The sequence below is a fragment of the Sinocyclocheilus anshuiensis genome, unplaced genomic scaffold, assembly GCF_001515605.1.
Source record: "Sinocyclocheilus anshuiensis isolate Anshui unplaced genomic scaffold, SAMN03320099.WGS_v1.1 scaffold802, whole genome shotgun sequence".
Taxonomy (NCBI): domain Eukaryota; kingdom Metazoa; phylum Chordata; class Actinopteri; order Cypriniformes; family Cyprinidae; genus Sinocyclocheilus; species Sinocyclocheilus anshuiensis.
This window is the reverse complement of record NW_015547667.1, coordinates 389,347-414,911: the sequence shown is the minus strand read 5'-3', so window position 1 is coordinate 414,911 and position 25,565 is coordinate 389,347. Positions and strand designations below refer to the sequence as shown.

Below are 25,565 nucleotides of genomic sequence, written 5' to 3'. Positions count from 1 at the left end.
CCAGTACAAACATCACAGGGGATCTATCATTAACATGTGCTTCTCTGGATAATGTTATATGAAGCACCATCACTTCAAACGAGTTATACTTAAAGCCCACCCTCTGATAAATACTGAAAATATTGTTATAAATTGAAGCAACACCTCCCCCTTTACCTTTTGGATGCGGCTCATGTTTATAACGGTAATCTTGTGGGGTAGACTCGTTTAAAATAATGTAATCATCGGGTTTTACGAACAATGTACAGGACTCCCTGAGCTAGTCGCATCCAAAGCCGTATCAGGTTTCTCAGTGGGTGCGTCACTGAGTGGGGAGAACCTGTTTAATGTTTTGATTGGAACGGTAGAGCGGTGTTTTGACCCGTGACTATGCCGCCTCACAGTCACCCAGTCGCTCTGAAATACGGGCTCTGTAACCGGAACCGAACAATGTACAGGACTCCCTGAGCTAGTCGCATCCAAAGCCGTATCTACAACCCTCACATTCTCACTGTCCTCAATTAATGTTTGGATGCGTGTCTCTAATTCTGAAACCTTCTCTGTTAGTCTAACTATTTCCCTGCATTTATCACATGTGAATCCCTCATTCATCACATGTGAATCCCCTCGCCGCCGACAGAGAGAGCTAAACTATACATGTGGCAAGCGGTGCAAACAACAATAGCAGGAGAAGAAGCCAGTACACATCGTGATTGATGAATGATTCTGACTTACCACTGATGAACTCGTGAAAAAAAAACGGAGAGAGAGAAAAAAAACGGAGCGAGAAAAAAAAGAAGACCGCAAAGGACGCGAATGGAAATGCAAATGATAAGCTAACCGGCTAACGAATGCTAACGCGCTGCACGCGCGCTGCACTTGCGCTGCACTCGCGGTTTTAGAATAAAAGCAAACGATCAAATTAATCAGATTAGTTTGATAGATAATATCAGAAATATGGTGGGAGTTAAGTTATATTTTATCACTTTAAACAACAGAGAGTGATAGTAAGATTAATCAGAAAGGCAAAGCTACAATTGCAAACCACTCAGCAGCACAGCAGACAGGAACCGTGTGTGTGTGTGTGTGTGCTGTGACTCGGGTTGCTATATCTTTAACTGATCGGACTTATGGTTTTTGTTAAACAGACCATCAAAACTATGCAAAGTCCCATAGACTTTCATTGAGGGGGTCAAAACTTTTGTACAATAAATAATATCTACAGTATTTAAGCTGTGTATCACTAGCAAAGCTTAATGACTGTCCCACGACAACATGCTAAATCATACTAGTAGCGTGTTAAATCATATTAACATTTTAAAACATGTTAGCAATGTGTTAAATCATTCTAGCAATATGTTAAAACATATTAGCAATATGCTAAATCATGCTAGCAACATATTAAACATGCTAATAATGTGTTAAATCATGTTAGCAACATGATAAATCATGTTAGCAATGTTTAAAGCATGCTAGCAGTGTGTTAAATCATGCTAGCAACATGTTAAAACATGAACTGTTAAAGCATGTTAGAATCATGTTCGCAATGTGTTTGGACATGCTAAAACATTAGCAAAATGTTATAATATGCTAGCAACATGTTAAATTATGTTAGCAATGTTTAAAACATGCTAGCAGCATGTTAAAACATGTTAACTGTGTTAAATCATGCTAGAATCAATGTTACCACATGCTAGTAATGTGTTAATCATGTTAGGAACATGTTAAAGCTTTAACAAAATGTTAAAACATGCTAGCAATGTGGTAATTCATGATAACAACATGTTAGTTATGTGTAAACTCATGTTAAAACATGTTAGCAATGTGTTAAATTATGCTAGCAACACTAAAACATACTAGCAATGTGTCAAAACATGGTAGGAAAGTGTAAAAAACATGGTAGCAGCATATTAATTTGTTAACAATGTGTTAAAGCGTTAGCCACTTGCTTAAACATTTTAGCAGTGTGCAACATGTTAGTAACATTTTATTGACTTAGTTAAATCTTCAAACTTCAAGCTTTTCAAAGTCATTTCAAACTTTCAGACAAGGCTTTGTCAAGCCCAAATTAACATTTGTTTACAAACTTTACTCATTTAGTTTATAATGCAATTTATTTCAGTGATGTAAAGCTGAATTTTCAGCATCATTACTCCAGCCTTCAGTGTCACGTGATCTTTCAGAAATCAGTATAATATGCTGATTTGCTGCTCAAGAAACATTTCTGATTATTATCAATGTTGAAAACAGAATATTTTTGTGGAAACTGTGATACATTTTGTTTTTCAGGATTCTTTGATGAACAGAAAGTTCAAAAGAACAGCATTTATTTAAAATAGAAATCATTATGAATGTCTTTACTGTCACTTTTGATCAATTTCATACAACCTTGCGGAATAAGAGTATTCCTTTCGTACCCAAAAATAGTCCTACTGATCCCAGACATTTGCACAGTAATATATTCTGTTAAATAAATGTGTTTTGGGGTTTCAGGCGCAAGCGATGGCCGCCATCTCTCTGGCGATGGAGCAGCAGATGCAGAAACTGCTGGTGGAGACACAGCTGGACATGAACGAGTTTGACAACCTGCTCCAGCCCATCATAGACACCTGCACCAAAGACGCCATGTTGGTACGAGCCGGAAACCTGACTTGCTCACGCCCGCTCTGTCTGATGTGTCTCAGATTAGTAATTTTTTGGTTATTTCTCATTCTCAGGCTGGAAAGAACTGGATGTTCAGTAATGCTAAGACCCCGCCGCACTGCGAGCTGATGGCGTCGCATCTCAGAAACCGCATCACTGCGGACGAGGCGCATTTCGAGCTCCGCCTGCATCTCATTTATCTGACCAATTGCGTCCTGCATCACTGGTGAGATGCAGAGATTTCATCTGAACTGTTATGTCACATTATAATGCATTATAATACTTAAATCAGCTGTTCGGGGAGTGTTATTTTAGTATCATTATTATTCACTGCTAGTATTAAAACATTAATATTTTGAATTAATTTTTATATTTTAAGCACTTTCTATTTTTTTTATATTTTGATGTGTATTTTTGCAATTTTTCTTAGCTTTTTTAATATATTTACATATATCTTAATATTTATAAAATTATTTATATAATATAGAAAATATGCATTTATAATGTTATATTTTAAAAAAGTTACAATATTTTTAATGTTAAAATATACAAATTTGGAATATTAAATATAGTTTAATTTATTTCAATTTTAGTTTTAATCATTTTAGTACTTTAACTTAAACTAAATAAAAATTAGAAATGTTGCATTGAAAACTAACTGAAATAAGATTTCAGTTAATGTTTATTTTATTTTATTTAACAAATGTTTTTTTAATTAGTTTTAATTTGAGTTCATTATAAGGTGATTTTAATGATTTACCTCAAGAAGAACTTAATCATAAATTTAAAAAATGACACATTAAATAATGTGATGCTTTGTTTTCACTTCATTTTATTTTTGCAAGTCCTATATTTTTATATTTGCTGTTTTAATTTTCACTTTAGTTTAATGCAGTTGTGTTTTGATATTATTTTAATATGTCTATTCAGTTTTTATTATTCATTTCAATTTTAGTTGTAGTAAATTGACTCTTTGAACTAAATGAAAAAATATTGCTTTGGAAACTAACTGAAATAAAAAAAAGTTTGAATAAATTGATTTATTTCAGTTAACATTAGAGCCCGACCGATATGGGTTTTTTGGGGGGCTGATACGATACCGATATTGGGGAGTAAAAAAAGGCCAATATCGGTTTATCGGCCGATATTCTTTGTGTATATTATAGTACAGTACCAGCTAAAAGTTTGGACACTTTCCCATTCGTGTGTCCAAACTTTTGACTGCTTCTATATATAGAATACAGTATATACATAAACAGAATATATATACATAAACACATTTTTTACAATGATAACTCAAATGTGGTGATCAAACACTTATAATGACGTGACAAAGATATGTAATGGAGGCAGGGCATTTAACAATTTAACAATAAACTTTATTATGCAAAATGAGTCTGACATCAGTGCACTGAACAGTAAAGTTGAAGTTTATTCAACTTTATTTAAATTCCATTCAGCTTTATTCCTTGAAGTTTTTCACTTCGGAACATTCATTCACGGATTTGCGCTACTGTCTTCACACACAGACGAAACTTACTAGAGAAGTGTGACATAATATATCTCTAAATAAATACTATTTAAATTCACGTCTCGCGCTCTTTAATGCCCTTTGAATGTAACATGTACATTCCCTTGGAACTGGAATCATGGTGGAATTTCATGTGAAGTCCACTTCGCAGGGCACTTACGGTTGAATAAGACGACGCTTGAATGCTGCTGCCTGAACAAGAGGCCACGCCGTTACGGAGATATGGCCGTTCAAAGTTTCAATGGTTTTCCATAGACTTAAGCTTCAAAAGCGTTTTATCCAGGTCGCCAGTAGCAAACAATGGAGCGCGCTCTGCTGGACAAACTACATAATTAAACCATTTACAAGCATTTTATCTGCTGTAAAAAAAAAATTAATATCGGCGGCATATTCGCCGATACCGATATATCTGTGACAGGCTCATATCGGCCGATAAAATCGGCGAAATTGGCCGATTCTTAGAATTTGGAATACTCTATGTAATCTTACACTGCAAAATAATAACTCAAAAAGATTAAAAGATAACATAATTATTTACTGAACCCTTAAATTAATCACAATTATATAATGAAAGCCATAAAAACAGACAATTAATCGCGATAATCGGCATAATCACCAAAGCCCCAAACCAGACAATTAATCGCAATAACCATGACTATTTTTAGACAATTAATCGTCAGCCAAATGTCATAATCGTGACAGCCCTAGACGTGTTTGGGGTCAGAATTTTAATGCTTTTATTCAGCGAGGATGCATTAAATTGAAAGTGACAGTAAAAGCCATTTATAATGTTACAAAAGATTTCTATTTCAATTAAATGTTGTTCTTTCCAACTTTCTATTCATCTGTGAATCCTGAAAAATAAAATGCATCACGGTTTCCACAAAAATATGAGCAGGACAACTTGTTTTCAACATTGATAATAATCAGAAAAGTTTCTTGAGCTGCAGATCAGCATATCAGAATGATTTCTGAAGATCATGTGACACTGAAGACTGGAGTAATGTTGCTGAAAATTCAGCTTTGATCACAGAAATAAATTACATTTTAGCATAGTCACATAAAAAAACGGTACTTTTAAATTGTAATAATATTTCACAATTTTACTCTTGACTGTAATTTTGGTCAAATAAGTGTAGCTTGATGAGCAAGAAAAGACTTCTTTTAAAAAGAAAATCTAAAAGCTTTCCAACACCAGTTTGCATATGTCAGTTTTTACATAATGTGTTTTTATTCTCCAGTTTGCTGTGATGATTATTTTATGGGTGGTCATGTGACATAATTTCCAAACATCTTTCTTTTGATAATTTTCTGCCTTGATATCATTCCTTTTTTTTTTAGTTTAGAGCTTTATTAGTCTTTATGAGGTGATTTGTTATGACTACAGGGGTTGCTTCACAGATCTAGACCAAACACTTAAACACAATATGTGCATTTCTATTACAGATTTGCGCAAAACTTTTGCAATATTTTATAAATGTCGATAAAAAGAGTATTGCGAAATGACAGCGTTTCCATTAACCGATGTTAAACGACTAAAACGTAATTTTTTCCTCTCGCAGTAAGTCATGGTGACTGATGTTGCTAGGTTTATGTATATCGCAGCCACCGCACTAGCCATTATCTTTAATCGAAGGAGATGTATGCATGTATCTTTAGCAAAGCAGCGTGGAGAGCCGCTTCTGGGATGCTTATGTGCCGCTGCGCAGCTGGTAGAGTGGCCGTGTCAGAGCCGTAATTCGCCACAGACGTGTGCAGTGTAAATAAGGGGTTATCCATTCAAGCATTAATGGCAAGGAAAGCCTCTTATACTTGAGAGCAACCACGTATGAGGTGTTTCTTGGAGGTTATAGTACATTAAAGAATGATCATGTGATTTTTACGTAGGTCAGGTGACCTGTAAATGCGAAAAAACTTTCCATTGCAGTTTTGCGATATATTCCTTTTTTGAATTGCCGAATTATCAAGCGTAATTTTTTTTGTTTGTTTTTGCGATATATTGTAGTTTTTGCGAAATTGACATATTTCCGTTAGGTGCATTTTCAATTTTTATTTATTTTTTTTCAGGAGATCTGATGCCTCCATTGGCTGGTTGGTTTGCTCCACAGCACAGCATGCCGGTGTGGAACCCGCAACAACCTGTGAGTGAAAAAACACTTCAATATCTTACAGTTCTTATACTGTGTGCAGCTGTGTATTAATACTAACTCAGTAACTGATACTGATTACATACTCGGATTCCAAATATAAGGTATTTGTAATTAGAATATACTATGTTTTAAAATGCTGATAATCAGGTTACTGTTACTATGTTATTGCTTACATTTTACTTGTGCAATGTCAGTAAATTGTCCGTCTTTTAAATTTTTCATTCTAAAAGATTATCCACTTTTATTTATTTTAGAAATATTTGTATTATTTATAAATAGTTATAATTTACATTTTTACAATTTAATTAAGTTAAACAGCTTTTAAACCCTATGTTATTTCCTCTGAAAATGTTTAATACACATTATGTTGTTGATAACAAATATATGTTCTTTCTCTTGGTATTTTTATATCAATATAGAACAAGTTTATCATATTCAAATCAATTTGATGAACGAATTAGGTCAGAAGTAAAAATAATCTAAAAGTAGGGCTGGGCGATTATCGATGATCACGATAATTTTTTTCCATATCAGTCGATATCGATGATTATCACGATAAATGTCAAGTTTTTATTTCTTTCAAGTTTAAAGGCAGATTTTTGCTCTAATGTGGAAGTTGTAAAAACCAGACGGTTAATTGTGGTTTTAAACTATTCTTTATGATCAGAACACGACAAACTTCATTTTTGAATTCTTTACACTTTTCCAGTCATTTTTCCTTAACAAAATAAATATCTTAATAGAAAAAATTATTTCTTAGTTCTGCGTGTTCTAATGAGTGATATTGTTTCAAATCAAGAAACAGGTTTGTGTTGCCTGATAATAATATCAACATTTTTTGTCTCTTAGAAACACACATTTGATAGTAGCTTGAGTTAGGATGCAGATGTAGATTTATGTTCATTATCAAAATCAGTAATATCTGTAAAAATGGTAGCAGTCTCATTTTTATATAGTGAAATTTCATTATTCTGACTGTTTGAGGTGCTTTTTTTTTGTTTTCGTTTTTTAAACCATTGGTCTTCCTTAGTAGCATACATTTAGATCATGATAATCAGTTAAAACCACAAATATAGCACCTTAATACCATGCTAAAAATGTAATATGGCTTCTATGTATTTGTATGAAAAATAGTAGACTAAATACATTTAGTATAAACGCATAAACTCTATAGCTTAGCTTAATCACAAAATATGGCTTAATCACAAAAAATTACTCCTCCTTCAGTATATTTAATACATGTCTACATTAGTAATATAATAAAATTTGACACGAATACCCACATTTCTGACACAATACCATGGTGCAGTTAGTGTTACTACAGTAAATCCATGGTAAATGATGGTGATTTGTAGATTAAATAGTCTTCTGACTGTATCGTTGCGCACAGTGTTTCTGCTGTTTGTCAGCGCTGTTTCATCTGGCTGTAAACCAAGCGGCAACCTCCCGGTCTCTCGCTTGAAACCAATACGGAAGTGACTAAAACTGCAATTCATCGACTGGCCGCTAGAGGCTGGCTCCAAAAGGGAGTCAGTCCCATAGACCTGCCATGTTAAAATGCCCAACTTTACAACAGAAAAAAAACATGTTTACAGCCTGGTACAAAAAGTGGTTTCGTTCTATATAGGTAATTATGACCTTCATGACAACTGTGAGGGGGGTTAATTTTTTTTTATAACTCATCCGTTTAAATTATATTAAGCCTTAAAGTTCTGCATAATTAAGGGCGTGGCCACTTGAGTGACAGGTGGACTGCCGCTCTGCTCCAGAGTGTGAAATTTAGAAAAATGGCTTTAAAGATTTTTATTTATCAGAAAAATTAATTATGGGTAGGACACTGGAAACCTGGCAATTAGATGTTTTAATGAAAATGATCTCAAACTTGATTTTTACCGCTATTTTGAAGTTATTGTAGGTACTCTGCCTTTGCACTGTCTGCAAAAAGTGAGATGTCACGCCAAGGCAAAAGGCAGTAGCTTCCAGATTATATACAATATTTGGGTGCTGATCACCATTTACAGATTATAGCAACATCTGTATAAAATCTAATGATCATTGGCTAGGCTATAACAGAGTAATGTGATAAAAAAAAAATTCTGACTGTAACAACCAGACAAAAAGTTAAACGTGAGTGGATGCCGTTTTGCAACCAATTTATTTGCAATGTTCGCTAACATTAATGGATGCAAGACATACTTAGCCTATTGTTTTTACATCGAACCAAATGAAAATAGCTTAACCTATAAGAAGTGGGCAGCCCCAGACTGACAGCTGGCATCTGCATTATAAATGTATGAAAGATGTATGAAAGTATAAGTTACACCGTAATTTAAAAGCGCAGACTTTGATGGACAGTAAAACAAAGGCAGGAGAATACCGTATAACTCCAGGCTGGCACAGTAATATTGACGAACGGCTAAACAAATGCAGAGTACCGTAACTTAATTTGACCGGTCTAAAACAAAATCAAAGAGAGGTAACTGGTGATACTGTGTTCTGCCTTGGTTTCTCCGGGGCTTTTCTCCAAGATACTTATACACATGATAAAGGAGGTCATATATGTCCCAAAATTATCAATAACTAATTTTCGACCAAAAACGAAGTTATGATGTTTTGTCTTTGCACGGCAGCACTTCTGTCACTATAGACGGGCGTGGTTTCAGCAACCAGGCACCTCAGCTTCACCCATGTCCCGCCTTTTGCCCATATGTGCAGAAGTGGGCAGCCCCAGACTGACAGCTGGCATCTGCATTATAAATGTATGAAAGATGTATGAAAGTATAAGTTACACCGTAATTTAAAAGCGCAGACTTTGATGGACAGTAAAACAAAGGCAGGAGAATACCGTATAACTCCAGGCTGGCACAGTAATATTGACGAACGGCTAAACAAATGCAGAGTACCGTAACTTAATTTGACCGGTCTAAAACAAAATCAAAGAGAGGTAACTGGTGATACTGTGTTCTGCCTTGGTTTCTCCGGGGCTTTTCTCCAAGATACTTATACACATGATAAAGGAGGTCATATATGTCTCAAAATTATCAATAACTAATTTTCGACCAAAAACGAAGTTATGATGTTTTGTCTTTGCACGGCAGCACTTCTGTCAAGCTAGGCGGGCGTGGTTTCAGCAACCAGGCACCTCAGCTTCACCCATGTCCCGCCTTTTTGCCCATTTTCGATTATCCGGGAGGGATGCGCGGTGATGCTCTGCCAAGATGGCGGCGGTCGGCTCCGCCCACTTTCGGCTTCTAAAATGCTCTTCAAAAAACTAAGAGTGACATCACGGACACTACGTCCATGTTTTTTTTACAGTCTATGCTGTAAACAGAGTTATTTGTGTTCCTCACTGAATTCAAGCGCTTCACACTGGATCTCACAGCACTGTTCAGTATTGTTTGAGCGAGATTCATCAGCGAGTGAACGCATCTGCTCTAGTGAAGCTTGCTGTATGAACTTTGATCCGAGCGGATAAACGGTCCGAGTGGCGCGCTTAAAATGACTAGCGCTCTTTTGTTCCGCCTTTGCCTCATAAACATTATATCGAATGCTTGTTATCGTTTATCGAGGAAATTTGTCACACGATAATTATCGTTATCAATTTATCACCCAGCCCTATCTAAAAGTAATCAAAAAAGTAGTGCAATAGATTGTTACTAATTACAATTTTCGTAACGTAATTTGAAATTTGAAATCAGTAATGGATTACAATTTATTTTCCAAATAAAAATCAAGTAGACACCTATTGCAGTGTCATTTTTTTTGCATTGTTTTCAGATTAAAAATGTCTTTGACCATCTTAAAATTTTTTATTTTACTTATTTAAATATTCAATCCAGAACTATATATGTATAATACTAATATATGTTTCTGCCTCCAGCCACCATTCGACCCGTCTCAAGCCCCGGCGCCCTGGCCGCCCTGGAACAGCTACAAGGGCATGTGGAACGAGCAGCGGTACCCCAACTGGAGTGGCCCTTGGGACGGGGGCCCCGCAAGCCCCTGGAGCGGTCAGTTTGACCAGCCGCCGTGGAGCAGCCAGCCGGATCAGCCGCCGCCATGGGGCCAGAGGGAGTCTCCCTTCCGCATGCAGCATCCGCCGTTCAACCAGCCGCCGCCACCACACAACTTCGGACACTTTCCGCCGTGCTTCATGCAGCACGAGTTTCCTCCGCGGCGTCATTTAGAACGGCTGCCATATCCACCGCACCGATTCGACTACCCACAGGGAGACTTCCCAGGAGGTGAGACCTCGGCTTTTCTATTCGGAATACTACTAGAGTTAAAAATGACTCTGATTTCATGAAAAATTTACACAAGTCTTTGTTTGATATTAAATTTTTTTTCTATATTTCTACAAATTTCCATTTTTCCATCCTGAATTGCATAAATACAAGGTTTTATGTTTGAAAGAAATTAAGATGGCAATAAATATTAATGTTAGTGTATTTTATTAGTGTAATTTTGCTGTTCTGAAAAATTCGATTTATAAATTTGTTTATTTTAGTTATTGTAATAGTAATATATAAAAACTGAAAATCTAAAAATTAAAACCTGATTCAAAATATTAATAAATACTATAATACTATACTAAAACTAAAATAAAATGCATAAAAACTAAATAATACAAAAACAACAAAATTAGTAAGACCTAAACTAAAATTTCAATAAAAAAAATATAAAACATAAATATCACTATAAATAATATAAATATTTTATAATAATATAAAGTAATAATATTAATTCGAAATAATATTATAGTATACTATTAATATTTAGGGGTGTCCCTGACTAAGGATTTTCATAGTCGAATCGGAATTTTCGAATCTTGCCGATAGTCGACTGATAGTCGAATCATATGTTTGGGGGCGGGGGGCAAAATACATTGCCAAGAGCCAAGTCAGACATTGGACCGTCATAATTACTGACGCACAGGGAAAATGTGTAACGGACTTGATTAAAAGGTAGTTCCCTATCGGTACCTCACTCGTACTGCGTCTGTTAAAACACTATGGGAAAACTCCTTTTTCTCCGAATACTGAAGCCTTTCAATAACGCAGTGTAACTGCATGGCCATTGGTTCGTGCAGCAAATAAAAAAAACGAACCAATGGTGACGAAGCCCGCCAGAGCCTGCCAGAATGGGTGGGGCATCTGGCTATATAAGCGGCACTTCGCCATAGGATCCTCAGATTTCTTCTCCTTCAGCGACGATGTCGTTCTTCGCTGATTTATGAGACTCGAAGCCTCTCAGCGTAGAATCGCCTTCGCAGCGGATCAAGCTGAACCAGCGACCCTCTGCTTGGCTGATTCGCCACTTCTTCACCGCCTTCAGCGTTGCAGCAGCAGCGGTCCCAGCTGATCCCCTTCCGCCATCCGGCGAGCCTAAAAGAGCTTATTTTTAAGAGGTAAGTTCTAAAAGAGCTAAATTTCTAGTGACGTTGTTGCAAATGTCGCGCTACGAGTGTGGCTCGTGCAGGGAATCTTGCACGATGCAGAATGGCAGTGAGCGCGTCAACTGTCTGGGCAGCCCCCATGCAGAGACTGCACGCTCACTGAGACGGAATGCTCTCGCTGAGAGCATGAGTCTCGCTCTTCTCCACTTGCGGACCGCCTTCATTGAAGGCAGCCCCGCGCTCACGTTTCTCCTCTCTCAGCGAGCCTTGGAGAGAGAAACAGCGGAGTCAGGGAACTAAGCAACCAGGTTTGAGCGATTGCATGCCGGCACTGTACCCGCGTGCTCGCTCTCCCCGCGTGCTCGCTCTCCCCGCTGCACTTTGATCCGCCGCAGAAGGGCAGTGAGCTGCGCGTTCACTGAGACAGAATGCTCACTTAAAGCATGAGTCTCGCTCTTCTCCGCTCGCGGACCGCCTTCAATGAGGCAGCCCCGCTCTCCCGTTTCTCCTCTCTCAGCGAGCCTCGGAGAGAAAAACAGCGAAGTCTGGGAGCTAAGCAAACCGGGTCTGAGCGATCTCACGCCGACACAGAGCCTGTGTGCTCGCTCTCCCCGCTGTGCTTCGATCCGTGTCTTACACGTGAAGATCAGCGCCTCTTGTTACATAGAGCGGCTCTATCCTCCTAAGTGGATCGGAGCAGAACGCTGTCACTGGCAGGTTCTAATTTGTGTGTGTGTCGCTATGGCTGCGCTCACAGAGACGGGCTGCTTTTACCACGAAAGCAGTCTGCCCCTGTTCATTCGCGGAAGATGGCCCCGCCTCCCCGCTCTCATGTTTCTCTCCTCCCAGTTACCTCGGAGCAAGCAACGGCGAGATCGCGGGTTGAGCGATCAGGCTTGAGCAATTTCATGCCGGCACACATCATGCGTGCTTGATCTGCCAGTGTGTTACAAGTGAGGATCAGCGCCCCTTGTTACATCAAGCGGCTTAATCGTCCTAAGCAGATCGAAGCAGAACGTGGACAGATTCACATTTGTGTATGCGTCGCTGAGCCCCCGCCTCCCCCGCTCTTGTGTTTCTCTCCTCCCAGTTACTCGGAGGAAGAAATGGCGAACTCGCGGGGTTGAGCGATCAGGCTTGAGTGATATAATGCCGGCAAAGCCCCTGCGTGCATCACTCTCCACGTGAGGATCGCGCAGAATGCTGTCACCAATGATTCAATATCGCTGAGAGCTTCGTATTTGAATGCGCCTCTCGCCTGGGCCACGCCTACGCTGAGGCTGCGCTCTCTGACAGACCGCTCTCACTATGAGAGTTCATGTCTCGCTCTGCTTTGCTCGCGGCTCGCCCTCTTCAATGACGGCGGCCCTGCCCCTCGTCCGCTACGAGAGGATCTGAGAGAATGCGCGCAGCTCTTTTGATCTGCCTGAGTGTTTACACAAAGATCATCAGTACTCTTCTAATGAGCGGTTTGATTTTTTTAGGCAGATTAAAAGAGAATGCTGTCACTAATGATTATCACTGACAGCTTCAAATTGGACGCGTCTGGGCCACGCCCACGCTGAGGCAGCACGCACGAGGGCTGAGAGCATTAAGTCTAGCGAAAATTTTTTTTAAAGCATTTTCAAAAGAGAGCAAATTTCCTCTTCTGAGTGTGGGGTCCCCATACGGCGACTAGCCACTCAAATTAATCCAACCCCTTGTCACGGGGGCTGAGGCCTGGCAGGCCATCACCGGAGTGCCAGACGGGGTTTTGGGGGATATAAAACAAGGTTATTCACTGCAATTCGCTCGAACACCCCCGCGATTCAGCGGCATGGTTTCCACCTCGGTTTAGAGCAAAAATGCACACGTCCTTCGCCCTGAGGTGATGAATTTGCTGGCGATAGGAGCCGTAGAAACTGTTCCCCTAGCTCAGAGCGAGTCAGGCTTCCTCTGCCGCTACTTCCTCGTCCCCAAAAAGGATGGCAATCTAAGGCCCATCCTCGATCGCATTCTGAGTTACCTCGATGACTGGCTCATCTTGGCCCAGTCGGAGGATGAGCTACTATTTCACAGATCCTTCCTCCTCAGCCACTTAGAATGCCTGGGACTCAGGGTCAATTTTGCCAAGAGCGCGCTGTCCCCCAGCCAACGGATATCGTTCCTGGGAACAGTTCTCAACTCAGCCCGAATGAGGGCGGTAGTCGCGTCAGAACGTGCACTGGCTATTCAGCAGCTCGTGGCCTCATTCAAGTTGGAGCCCCTCGCCCTCTCAAGGCGTTTCATAGGATGCTGGGCCTCATGGCCTCTGCGTCTCCGGTACTTTAGCTGGGCCTACTTCGCATGCGGCCCCTTCAGTGCTGGCTGAAACCACGAGTTTCGTCCCACGCCTGACGTCTCTGACGCCTTCGTGTCAAGGTGGACCGGACCCGCGTAGCAGCTCTGGCCCCTTGGAAAGACTCTCAGTGGATGGAACGAGGTGTGCCCCTGGGAATGGTCTGCAGAAGAAAGGTGGTCTCGACAGACGCTTCCAACATGGGTTAAGGAGTGCTGTGCGATGGCAAACCGGCTTTCGGCCATTGGTCGAAAGAGGAGGGTCGGCTTCACATCAACCGCCTCAATATGCTGGCAGTATGTTTGGCCTTTGCACCTTACTGCCAGACCTAAGGAGACACTATATGTTGGCGGACAGCATGACAGTGGTGACATTTATAAATCGCCAGGGCAGTCTCTCCTCGAAGCGCCACTTCATTCTGGTAGAGCGCCTCCTGGAATGGGCTCAGCTCAACTTGCGTTCGCTAAGGGCAGTGCATGTGCCGGGCATGTTGAACCAAGGAGCAGACATGCTATCTTGGAGCAACATCCCCTCAGAAGAGTGGATGCTCCACCAACGTACGGTTCAAAGAATCTGGGAGATCTTCGGCAAGGCAGAGGTCGACCTCTTCGCCTCAGAAGACAACTCTCATTGCCCAACTTACTTTTCGATAGACAGAGACGCGTTGGCCCATGACTGGCCCAACCTCTTCCTTTATGCTTTTCCCCCGATCACTCTGATCCCGCAGGTAATCAGGCGAGTCAGGGAACACAAACACAAGATTCTGTTGGTGGCCCCGCTCTGGAGGAACCAGTAGTGGTATGCAGAGCTGTACCAGCTGCTCTCGGCAGCCGCGTGGCCCATTCCCCTGAGTCGAGACCTCCTCAGGTGAAATGAACGATATGGCATCCCCAGCCCGAGCTGTGGGCTCTGCACCTTTGGCCTCTCGATGGGAGATTGCGAACCTCCCCGAGAACGTGCTAAACACAATCTCTCAGGATAGAGCATTGTCTACAAGACGCCTCTATGCCCTTAAATGGTCTGTCTTCTCCGCCTGGTGTATGGCCCGCGGCGCAGACCCATATTCCTGCGACATATCTCTGATATTGTCCTTCCTGCAAGAGCTGTTGGATAAGAGTCGTTCCCCCTCAAAGCTCAAGGTCTATGCAGCAGCCTCACACACTCCTATAGCTGGTCAGTCGGTGGGCAGGAACAACCTAGTTGTTCGGTTTTTGAAGGGGTGTAGGAGGCTCAACCCACCTCGCCCTGTCACCGTCCCTACATGTGACCTGCCCAGGTGAAGAGCCCTCCCTTCGAGCTGCTACAGTCCGTTGACCTTCGTCCCCTGACGCTAAAGACCGCTCTGCTACTGGCGTTAGCATCGGTAAAGCATATGGGAGATCTGCAGGCGCACTTGGTGAGCCCCACCTGCCTCAAATTTGGGCCCAACGACTCCAAGGTCGTCCTGAAGCCGAGGCATGGTTATGTACCTAAAGTGCTCTTGACTCCGTTCAGAGCACAGGTAATAGCTCTTTCGGCACTTCCTCCTTCGGAGCAGAACCAGTAGCTGAATGTACTCTGCCCCGTCAGGGCATTGAGAATATATATTGAGCGTGCTGCCCCGTTCAGGCAGTTGGAACAATTTTTTGTATGCTTCGGTGGCCGCACCAGAGGGTCTCCGTTCACGAAGCAAAAACTTTCCAAATGGATAATTGATGCAATCAAGCTAGCGTACTCTTCTTTGGGCCTACAATGCCCCATGGGAGTAAGAGCCCACTCAACAAGAGGCGTTGCCTCTTCCTGGGCTTGGTCTAGCGGCGTGTCCATTGCAGAAATTTGGGTGCGGCCGGCTGGGCCTCGCCGTCCACATTTACCAGATTTTATAATCTGGACGTCCCGGCCTTACAGGCTTGGGTCCTTTCTGCTTAAACGGACTTAGCCATATGGCAAAACCAGTGCTTCACTGTATGCTCTTGGCACCCACTGGGTTCCGAGGCTGTACAATTTACCTTGGAACGATTACTCCGTGCCAGGCCGACCTTTGTGAGTTTGGCCCTATCAACTCTTGCGGGGCTTCCCTGAAAAATACTTGGTCGTTCTGAGCCACATTGGTGCTCAAGGCAAGTTCAAGTATTAGTCATTCCTCTAGCATAGCACAGCGGGATTGTACTGGTTCCACTTTGCGTCTTAGCAGATGCAGTTCAAGTGAGGTATCGATAGGGAACGTACTCGGTTACTAACGTAACCTCGGTTCCCTGAGATACGGGAACGAGTACTGCGTTGCTGGCTGTGCTATGTAGCTGCATGATTCAGTCGTGGCTTCAGTCGAAGTAACCTGAGGATCCTATGGCAAAATGCCACTTATATAGCCAGATGCCCCGCCCATTCTGGCAGGCTCTGGCGGGCTTCGTCACCAATGGCCGTGCAGTTACACTGCATTATTGAAAGGCTTCAGTATTCAGAGAAAAAGGAGTTTTCCCATAGCATCTTAGCAGACGTAGTAATCGTTCCCATATCTCACATTAAACATCAGCGAAACCCTAAGAATTCACAACATTTCTTATAATAGTGCTCTCATTATAACGTTATGTATATGACAGTAGTTATTAATGTTCTGCATTTTTGTTTTGAGCTGTACGTGCTGAAGATCACCAGTAGAATGAAGTATTTGATAGCAGGTTTTTAATCAATGGGATTTAACTAATTTATCTCATATAGAATACGCTTCGTTATTAATACAACATAACGTTAATATTACGACGTATAGGCTAGCTGCACAAAATGCCCCGAATGCACATGAACGTGTCTGCGCTGCTCTGAATGAACTCCTTTTGTGGATGCGTTTTTCACGCAACAACATGCAGAAACACTGCAACTAAACTCTAAAAATTCACAGCATTTTATTATAATAGTGTTCTCATTATAATGTTATGTATATGACAGTCCCAGTCATAAGTTATTAATATTCTGCATTGTTGTTTGTCGCTGCGCGCTGAAGAGATAATCTCCGTAGTATTACAATGAAGCGCTTTACTGCAGCGCAACTCAACCAAATGCATCTTATACAAGAAAAATAATATATACACAATATTTATAAACCGGCTGAAATGTTTTGAAATCACTTGTACCCTACCTGATCGAAAAAATCCAGTCTTTCACTCTGTCTGTCAGTTTGAGTCTTGTTAAAGATTTAAATCCCTGCTGCCAAGATGCTCCTCTGTCGGTCACGGGTTATGGAAAGTGAAACTTAAATCTATAGGGGTGGTTGGATTTATTCACGCACATTAAGATATTTATTTAAAGCTTCTTTCTTTTCAGCTTCTTATTTACAGCATTATGTTAATAGGCTGTATATTAACTTATTGAGAGAAAACCAGTAGTTCTATGTGAAATCAGACAATTGAGCACCCCCATATAGCCAAAATGGCATGATCATAACACCGGCGAATATTCGACTGTGAGATTGGTAGTTGAATCAGGGTCCTCCTATTGAAGCATCGAATCTTCGACTATTCGGGGTCACTCCTACTAATATTTAAATAAAACTTTAATTCAGATGTGACCAAAAATGCTTTTTTTTTTCTTTCTTTTTTTTTTCTTTTTACAGTACAGTTATTTATTTTAAAGTATTATTGTAATAAAAATATATTTCTTTACTGATGTTTACTTTTTACGATTTAAATATACTGTTTTGAATATTAATAACAGTAATTATTGTTGTTCTGTAGTCTTGAAATTCTTGAATTAATTATAAAACAAATCACCTATTTTCCAAATTAGAAAAAAAACAAAAAAAAACAAATAGAGACATAAGAAACAATTAGTTAATTTGTTAATAATTTAATAGTTAACAGACAGTTGTTGTTGTTGTTTTGCTCCAAAAAGTCTGCCTAAAGTAGGCAAATTGTTTTCTGATTTTGTTGTGCATGTTTTAGTTTTACTAAAAATTCTAAATTTGTGTAAGACAGTTTTGAAAGTCTGAAAAAGTTTTGAAAAATTCTAAAAATGCATAGAATGTAACGGTAAATAAAAACTAATAATTTCAGACATTTAGTCGAGTTTATAGTTTCATTAAACAATTTTGACTAGCATGCTGAAATTTTAGACTTGCCACAAGTAGGACTTAAATTCCCAGGTTACTCCTTGCTTTATGACATACATAATATATTGTTCTTTTCATCAGAGATCAGTCCACCCCCTGATCACCACCCAAACCAAAGGATTCCTCCTCCTGGGATATCTGATCCTCCTCCGTGGGGCGGGAACCAGCATCCTGATTTGGGGCCGCCTCCTCACGACTTTAACTGTCAGGCACCACACAAGCGGCGGCAGACCCCATCTCACGTCAGTCAGGACGACTCCAGCCTGGTGCCCAATGTGCCCTACTTTGACCTTCCCGCAGGACTCATGGCGCCGCTTGTGAAGGTAATTTTACATTCGAAGTCAGCTGGGAAAGTAGATGCTTGTTTTTGTCAGTCTCGTCTTAAATGTGAGTTTAAACTTTCTCTTTAACAATAGCTTGAAGATCATGATTATAAGCCTCTGGACCCAAAAGACATCCGTCCACTGCCCACAAAGCCTCCCAGTGACCGTCTGCTGGCTGCAGTGGAGGCGTTTTACATCCTGCCGTCCCACGACAGACCCAGAAACAGGTGAACACCAATGTGACTGCTCTTGAGTTGTCGGTTTTTGGTTGTTTTTATTTAATACTTCATTTGTAATGACATGAAAACGATAATTTTTCCAGTGAGGGTTGGGAACAGGGCGGTCTGTATGAGTTCCACCGGGCCAAAATGAGAGAGAGGCGGAAAAAGGAACAGGACAAACACAACAGGTGTGGGAGAAATTAACTGTTTTAATGTATTCTAACAAAACCTATTAAAAGCATTTTCATTAGTTGAAATAAAACTGAAAAAAATGTAAATAATAGACGAAAAGCTAAAACTAAGCATAATTACAAATGTTGTCTTAGAAATTCAATAAAATATATTGAAGTGCTAAAGCTACTAAGACTAAAACTGAAATAAAAGCTAAATATAAAAAACCTAATAAAAACAAGAATACACCAAAATTACTGAAACTAAAATGAAAGATGAATAATATTAATACTTTAATAGTATACGAAAATGACTAAAACTGAAATAAAATAAATAAAAATATAAATATAAAACCTAAATAAATCATTCAAAAGAATTTAAAAGACAAAACACAACAAATTTTGTGAAAACTAAAATTAAAATGAAAGCAGAAAATAAAACCTAATTCAAAATATTAATAAATAATAGTAAACTAAAATAGTAAACAAAAAATAAATATGCTAAATATAAAAACAACAAAACACAACAAAATGTAGAAAAACTTGAACTAAAATTAAAGTGAAAGCTAAAAAAAAAAAAAAAAAATATATATGTATATATGTATATAAATATATATATGTGTATATATGTATATATATATATATATGTATATATATATCAAAAAAACGAATTCGAAATACTATAATAGTATACTAAAATTATTAAAACTAAAACTGACATAAGAATGTGCTGAATATAAAAAACAAACAAACAACTGAACATAACTTTGGTAAAATTTTAACATTAAAATGAAAGCTGAAAATAATAATAAAAAAACAAAATATGAATAAATGCCATAATAGTATACTGAAATAGCTGAAATCTGAAATAAGAACTATATAAATATACAAACTAATAAAAATGATAAAATTATTAAAACTCATTTAAATGAATGATGAAGAAAATAAAATCGAATATATTTCTTAATATATTTAAATACTATAATGGTATGCTAAAATTACTAAAACTGAAGTATAAACAAATTGACTAATAAAACTGACTATAAAAAAGCCTAATAAAATGACAAAACACAACATTAGTAAAACTTAAACTAAAATTAAAATGAAAACTGCAAATATAAAACTAAAAGCTAATTAAAAATATTAATAAACTGTATTATAGTGTTCTACTAATACTAAAATAACAGGAATTCAGATGCGACTAAACAAAAGTCATTCCCATTGTTTCCTCAGTAACATTTCACGTGATGATTTTTTGGCAGCACCCAAGGGAGTCCTTCACGCAGTCGGACGTGCAGCCGGGAACGATCCACGTCACGCTCCAGCTCCAGATCTTCCAGATCCTCTCGCTCCAGATCCAGATCCAGATCCCGCTCTCGTTCTCGCTCCTACTCCAGATCCCGCTCTCGTTCTCGCTCCTACTCCAGATCTCGCTCTCGGTATCCCAGAAAAATATCTGCTTTGACATTGTTGTTGAACACATTTTTGACTCTCTCCCGGAGGAGCAGGAGTCACTCCAGATCCAGGTCCCAAAGTCGCTCCCGCTCCAGATCTCGCTCCAGATCACGATCTCCAGACAAGCGTTGTGACGCTGCAAAATCACGCAGTCCGACCCCACCGTAAGTCGAACTACCTTGTTACCTAAATCCAGTTCGCATTTGAAAAGCACTTTTTTTTGTTTTGTGATCCTGTCTGCATCAGTTTTTTTTTACGTTTATTTGATAGTTTATTTTATTTGTTTTATTGTGTTTTTATAATTTTTTTTTACACATTTTTGACTTTCTCCCGGAGGAGCAGGAGTCACTCCAGATCCAGGTCCCGAAGTCGCTCCCGCTCCAGATCACGATCTTCAGACAAGCGTCGTGACGCTGCAAAATCACGCAGTCCGACACCAGCGTAAGTCGATCTGCTTTTGTTACTCAAATCCAGTTCGCATTTGAAAAGCACTTTTTTTTTGTTGTTTTGTGATCCTGTCTGCATCAGTTTTTTTTTACGTTTATTTGATATTTTATTATTTGATAGTTTATTTTATTTGTTTTATTGTGTTTTTATAATTTTTTTTTACACATTTTTTACTTTCTCCCGGAGGAGCAGGAGTCACTCCAGATCCAGGTCCCAAAGTCGCTCCCGCTCCAGATCTCGCTCCAGATCACGATCTCCAGACAAGCGTTGTGACGCTGCAAAATCACGCAGTCCGACACCAGCGTAAGTCAATCTGCTTTTGTTACCCAAATCCAATTCGCATTTGAAAAGCACTTTTTTTTGTTGTTTTGTGATCCTGCCTGCATCAGTTTTTTTTTATTTATTTTTTTACGTTTATTTGATATTTTATTATTTTAGTTTGTTTTATTGTGTTTTTATTATTTTTTTGATTAAAAAGAGTAACTGACATTTTTATTTTGTGAAATTTTGTAAAAAAAAATATCAGTAAAAATTACGGAGCAAATTACCTATTTTTTTCCACTCATTAGGGGCAAGGTTATTTTCGTAAATGAAAACTAAAACTAAGATGAAAACGATTGATGAAAAAACAATTTCGTAAACTAAAATAATATAAAAATGACAAAATAATTGGAAAAACTAAAATGAAACAAAACTAACAACAGTTATTGGAAAAACTAACTGAAATAAAATAATAATTATCAAAAATAAATAATCGTTTTCGTAATCATTACGTTCTCACCCCTTGGCGGAAAAATATATGAGCTGTGTGGCGGTTTAGGGAAATACCTGTAAATGGCGCATCGCACACGTGAGGTTATCTGACAGAGAGAACAGTCCTGCACGGGTCCTCTTTGGTAAACGTACACCAGCAGTACTTAACAGAACATTCGACCCGTTATCCAACAGCAGCACTTATTTAATTAATTTATTAATTAATTCTGTATCAGACCAGAACCGTTTGACATAAAGACTGCGAGTCACGACCCGAACCACACCAGCATTAAATCTATTACATCAGGTTAGGCATGGGCCGATTACCAGTTTCAAGGTATACCGCGATTTGAAAATGTCACGGTTTCAAAACCGCTAATATTTTCCATTATACCGTTCCTGCGGTATGCGCTGTTTTTCATGTCTCCTCAAAGACTGAAAGTGTAGGAATCCCTCAGGTTGAGTGCAGTGTAGAGAGTAACACAACCCTCCTCCTCCTGTTGGTGCGAGCGAGCGGTCAGTCACGTGTGTGTATGACGGCCGAAGGAGCTTCCTCTAGAACTTACACGATCGGCAACCGGCCGTTTATTGTTTTATTGCAGCCGATCTCTGTTGCACAAACTGCGTTGCAATGCATATCATTTTCCAAATGTCATTTATGTGAAAATATGAAGTCTGTAAACACCCCGTTAACAGAGGCCAGAGACGCTGAAGACCGACGCACAGAGAAAAATACTGTAGCAGGCAGATCACTCACTGTTCATGATGCACAAACTATTGGAAGAAAATACTTAATATTGATATGGGGGTTTATATGAATGTGTTTCTGAGGGGAACTGACTGTCTTCAGAGAAGTTTAGAATTTATTTATTAGCCTATATTAAAATAAAACTAATTTAAAAATTCTAAACTATAATAACCTTGATTAGGGGCTCCGAAATTTAAATCTAATCCCATCCTACAAAATCCCATTACAAAGTCTATTATTGTATTTTTGGTTACAAATCTTCTCCACATTTATTTTGACCTTTATAAGTTAAATATTGTTACTAAAACAAAATTTGAAAAGAATTGCAAAAAAAATTTATCCCATCCAGATTGCAATGTTTATGATTGTATTTATTTATTTATTTGTATTATTATTATTTGGTCAGTTTTGACCTTCACAAGTCAAATTTTGGGACTAAAGCTAAATTTGTTGTTGCGCTGCAGGATTGAAAAATTGTAAAAAATTATGATTAGTGGTAGACCGCATTAGCAATTAATCGCAACATGAAAATTTGATACCGGCATATCCCTAATTAGTGGTTTAATTATTGCTGTCATGCCATCTGACATAAAAAAAAAAATGTATTTAAATTAAAATAAATGCATAAAAATGAATGCAGATTTTGGCTTATGATAATTTCACCTAATAAATGTAAGTAAATTGATCCAATCCAAATAGCGATTTACATGAAATATGGTCTCTCCGCAGCTCCACATCTGGTTTGGGTTCAGGCCCTGCTGGGTCTGACCCACAGGATCCCTCCAGCACAGAGTGATCACCCATCACACATGGTCTGTATTTTTACTGTAGATGTCATAAAGTTGTTTTTCACATTTGTTTGGACGTTTTATCTTGCCCTTGGTTCCTTTTTGTAGTAAAATGCATCAAAGCATCATATTGTAACTCACGGAGGTGTCAGTGTCATCGCAAGCGTTTCCTTTGATTAATCTGAGACTCTGTACAAGCAAAATAAAGACACTTTAAAAAGGGCACAGTGTTTATGTAAACATTTTATTTATGCATGAATGATTAAAGTAAAGCACGATGAACAGATACTGAAAAATGCTGGTTTATTTAGGCACGTTATTGCATGAACAATGATTGAAATTTTTTTGGCTGTTTATGATTTGTGGACGATGCATCCAAAACATTGATCATCTGTTCATTCAACTAATGATAGTCTCTCATTTCCTGTAGAACTTCTTCTAAAGAGTTTGGGCGGCCTGTGAGCGTGAATAAACTAGAACAAGAAAAAGTCCTGTTAGTAAACACTAAAGATATTGAAGAAATCTAAAAAAATGTTTGATATATAAACTACAACCGCTGTTTGTCTAACCCTCACAGCCTCATTTTCGTTACTCGTCAAATTCTTACCTCTTTAGTATCCTCTAGTGTGGTGTATTTGTAATCAGCAGGTCCCAGTGACTCAATCAATGATGTGTAGTGACGTCTGGTGGAGTCGATGAATGCTCTAGTGAGGGCCAACTACTGCAGCAACGTCGTTGAGTGCAAAAACAGCGGGACTGTATGCCGTCAAACCTGTTAACATGGAAGATAATGAGCTAGTTCAACTAGTAAGAAAAGGATTTCCTCAGTGACTGAAATGTTCTGATTCTTTATAATAACCACTTGAGATATTCATGTTTCCTAGGTTCAGGGTTATTCAGACGTAAAGCGTGTAGTTCATATTGTGTACTCACTCTCGATGGTTTCAGTGCCATGTACATCATGCCCAATGATGGACCAACGGCAGCCATGCCTGAAACAATTGACAACATAAATGGGTGGATCTCACAAAAACATGTCCAGGTTTTTTGCATTATGGTAATGGGAGTTTGGAGCAAAATGTGCTTAAATGTCATGGAAAATAGTGTCACAATGCAAACAAACAAATAATAAATAAAAAATATTTTGATTTTAATATGAAATATGATTTGGGCGAGTTCTTGTCCCAAATACATTTTTCGCAGAACAAGAACAAAGTGGTCCTAAACTATAACCCTGAGGAACACCCCAAAAAAATAGTCTGGCTGGCCTGAAGTATCAGATAATGTAAACCTACCAGAAGACCATGTGTAAGTTAGTCCATCTGCCTGAGTCTGTATTGCAACCTCCTTCAAGTGACGGTCAGAACTGGGGCCGTGTGTTACCATTGCATTGCATTGGACGAGCTAGACCTCGAGTAAGAGTCTGAGTGGCGACTGGAAGATGATGATTGTGATAAAGTACGGTCATCATCGTCGTCGCCATCCTGGGATTTTTTTCACCCCCTGGCTCTTAATGCATGGTTTTTCATTCTGGAACATCACTGAGCATTTGAACCTTCTGTAATAGTTGCATAAACATCTTTTATGTGAAATATCTTATTCAGGTTAGTACTAACTAAACAATAACATGCATTTTGTACGATCCCTCTTATTCTGGTAAAATAATTAACATTTTGCAGATTCTGAAAGGGGGATGTAAACTTTTGACCTCAACTGTATATATGTATATACCCGCTCCAGAATTTTCTGCAATTTAAAAGGGTTACTTAATTTTGCCTGTTTATGCTAGATTAAAAAAATAAAAAATAGTGTGGATCATGGAGGAGAGTTCAGGATTAAAGCAGGACCACAGAGATATAGGTCACACACACACATTCTTGCATATGTGGTTTATGGGGACTCTCCATAATGGTTTTTATACTGTACAAACTGTATATTCTATCGCCCTACACCTAAACCTACCCCTTACAGAAAACTACTGGCAATTTTTGAGTAAAAAAAAAACACCATTTACTATTTTATTTTAAAGCCTTTTGGTTTACGGGGGCACAGGAAGTGTCCTCATAAATCATGTTTACGTTGTATTACCTATGTCATTATACACAGTTGGGCCAGTCTATCTCAAGTGGTCCAAAAATTGTGAAGATGATTGATTAGAAGAAGCAGCAGTAACATTATTCAAATTTAGTTATATCTTATTTTCAAATTTTAAAAGAAAACATTAAAATCATATGTATTATTTTACTTATTTTTATTACAACATATGTATATATATATATATATATATATATATATAAGGATCTTGGATGAAGGGGGCCCTGGAGTTTTATAAACTTAAATATTTTAAATAATTTAGACTTATTAATTCCCCTTTGAAGTTTGCTAAGTCCCCTATAGTGGTCACCAGCCCCCCGATTGAGAAGCACCGTTTTAGACCTCATTTACAAGCATACGCTATGGTTACACTGCCCGGCCAAAAAATAAAAATAAAATAAAAATTCACTGTCAGGATTTAAATAAGCAAATACTTAAAGGCACAATATGTAAGATTTTGCCTTTAAGTA

The 25,565-nt window shown here is 38.8% G+C and overlaps 2 protein-coding genes and 1 long non-coding RNA gene across 3 annotated transcripts in view; 2 read left to right on the top strand and 1 right to left on the bottom strand.

The window, feature by feature from the left end:
• LOC107702619 (calcium homeostasis endoplasmic reticulum protein-like) overlaps window positions 1-2,852 on the top strand; it is a 19,592-nt gene extending 16,740 nt beyond the window's left edge. Inside the window, exons 5-6 of the mRNA XM_016504988.1 lie at window positions 2,473-2,610; window positions 2,697-2,852. Coding sequence (XP_016360474.1) covers window positions 2,473-2,610; window positions 2,697-2,852 — 294 coding nt within the window. The remainder of the gene's footprint in view (window positions 1-2,472; window positions 2,611-2,696) is intronic.
• A 3,373-nt stretch (window positions 2,853-6,225) lies between these two features.
• LOC107702629 (calcium homeostasis endoplasmic reticulum protein-like) lies at window positions 6,226-23,383 on the top strand. Its single transcript, XM_016504999.1, has 9 exons — window positions 6,226-6,294; window positions 10,184-10,547; window positions 18,178-18,419; window positions 18,513-18,646; window positions 18,742-18,828; window positions 20,073-20,429; window positions 20,602-20,706; window positions 20,899-21,015; window positions 22,943-23,383. Exons 1-9 carry the CDS (start codon window positions 6,229-6,231, stop codon window positions 23,007-23,009), a joined length of 1,539 nt encoding a protein of 512 aa, XP_016360485.1. The 5' UTR covers window positions 6,226-6,228; the 3' UTR covers window positions 23,010-23,383.
• Window positions 23,384-23,392: 9 nt separating this feature from the next.
• LOC107702648 (uncharacterized) lies at window positions 23,393-24,079 on the bottom strand. The gene is made up of 3 exons (XR_001635781.1): window positions 23,864-24,079; window positions 23,609-23,773; window positions 23,393-23,474 (listed from the first exon to the last, which is right to left on the bottom strand). It is a non-coding gene; the product is annotated as an uncharacterized LOC107702648 (long non-coding RNA).
• Between the last annotated feature and the right edge of the window lie 1,486 nt (window positions 24,080-25,565).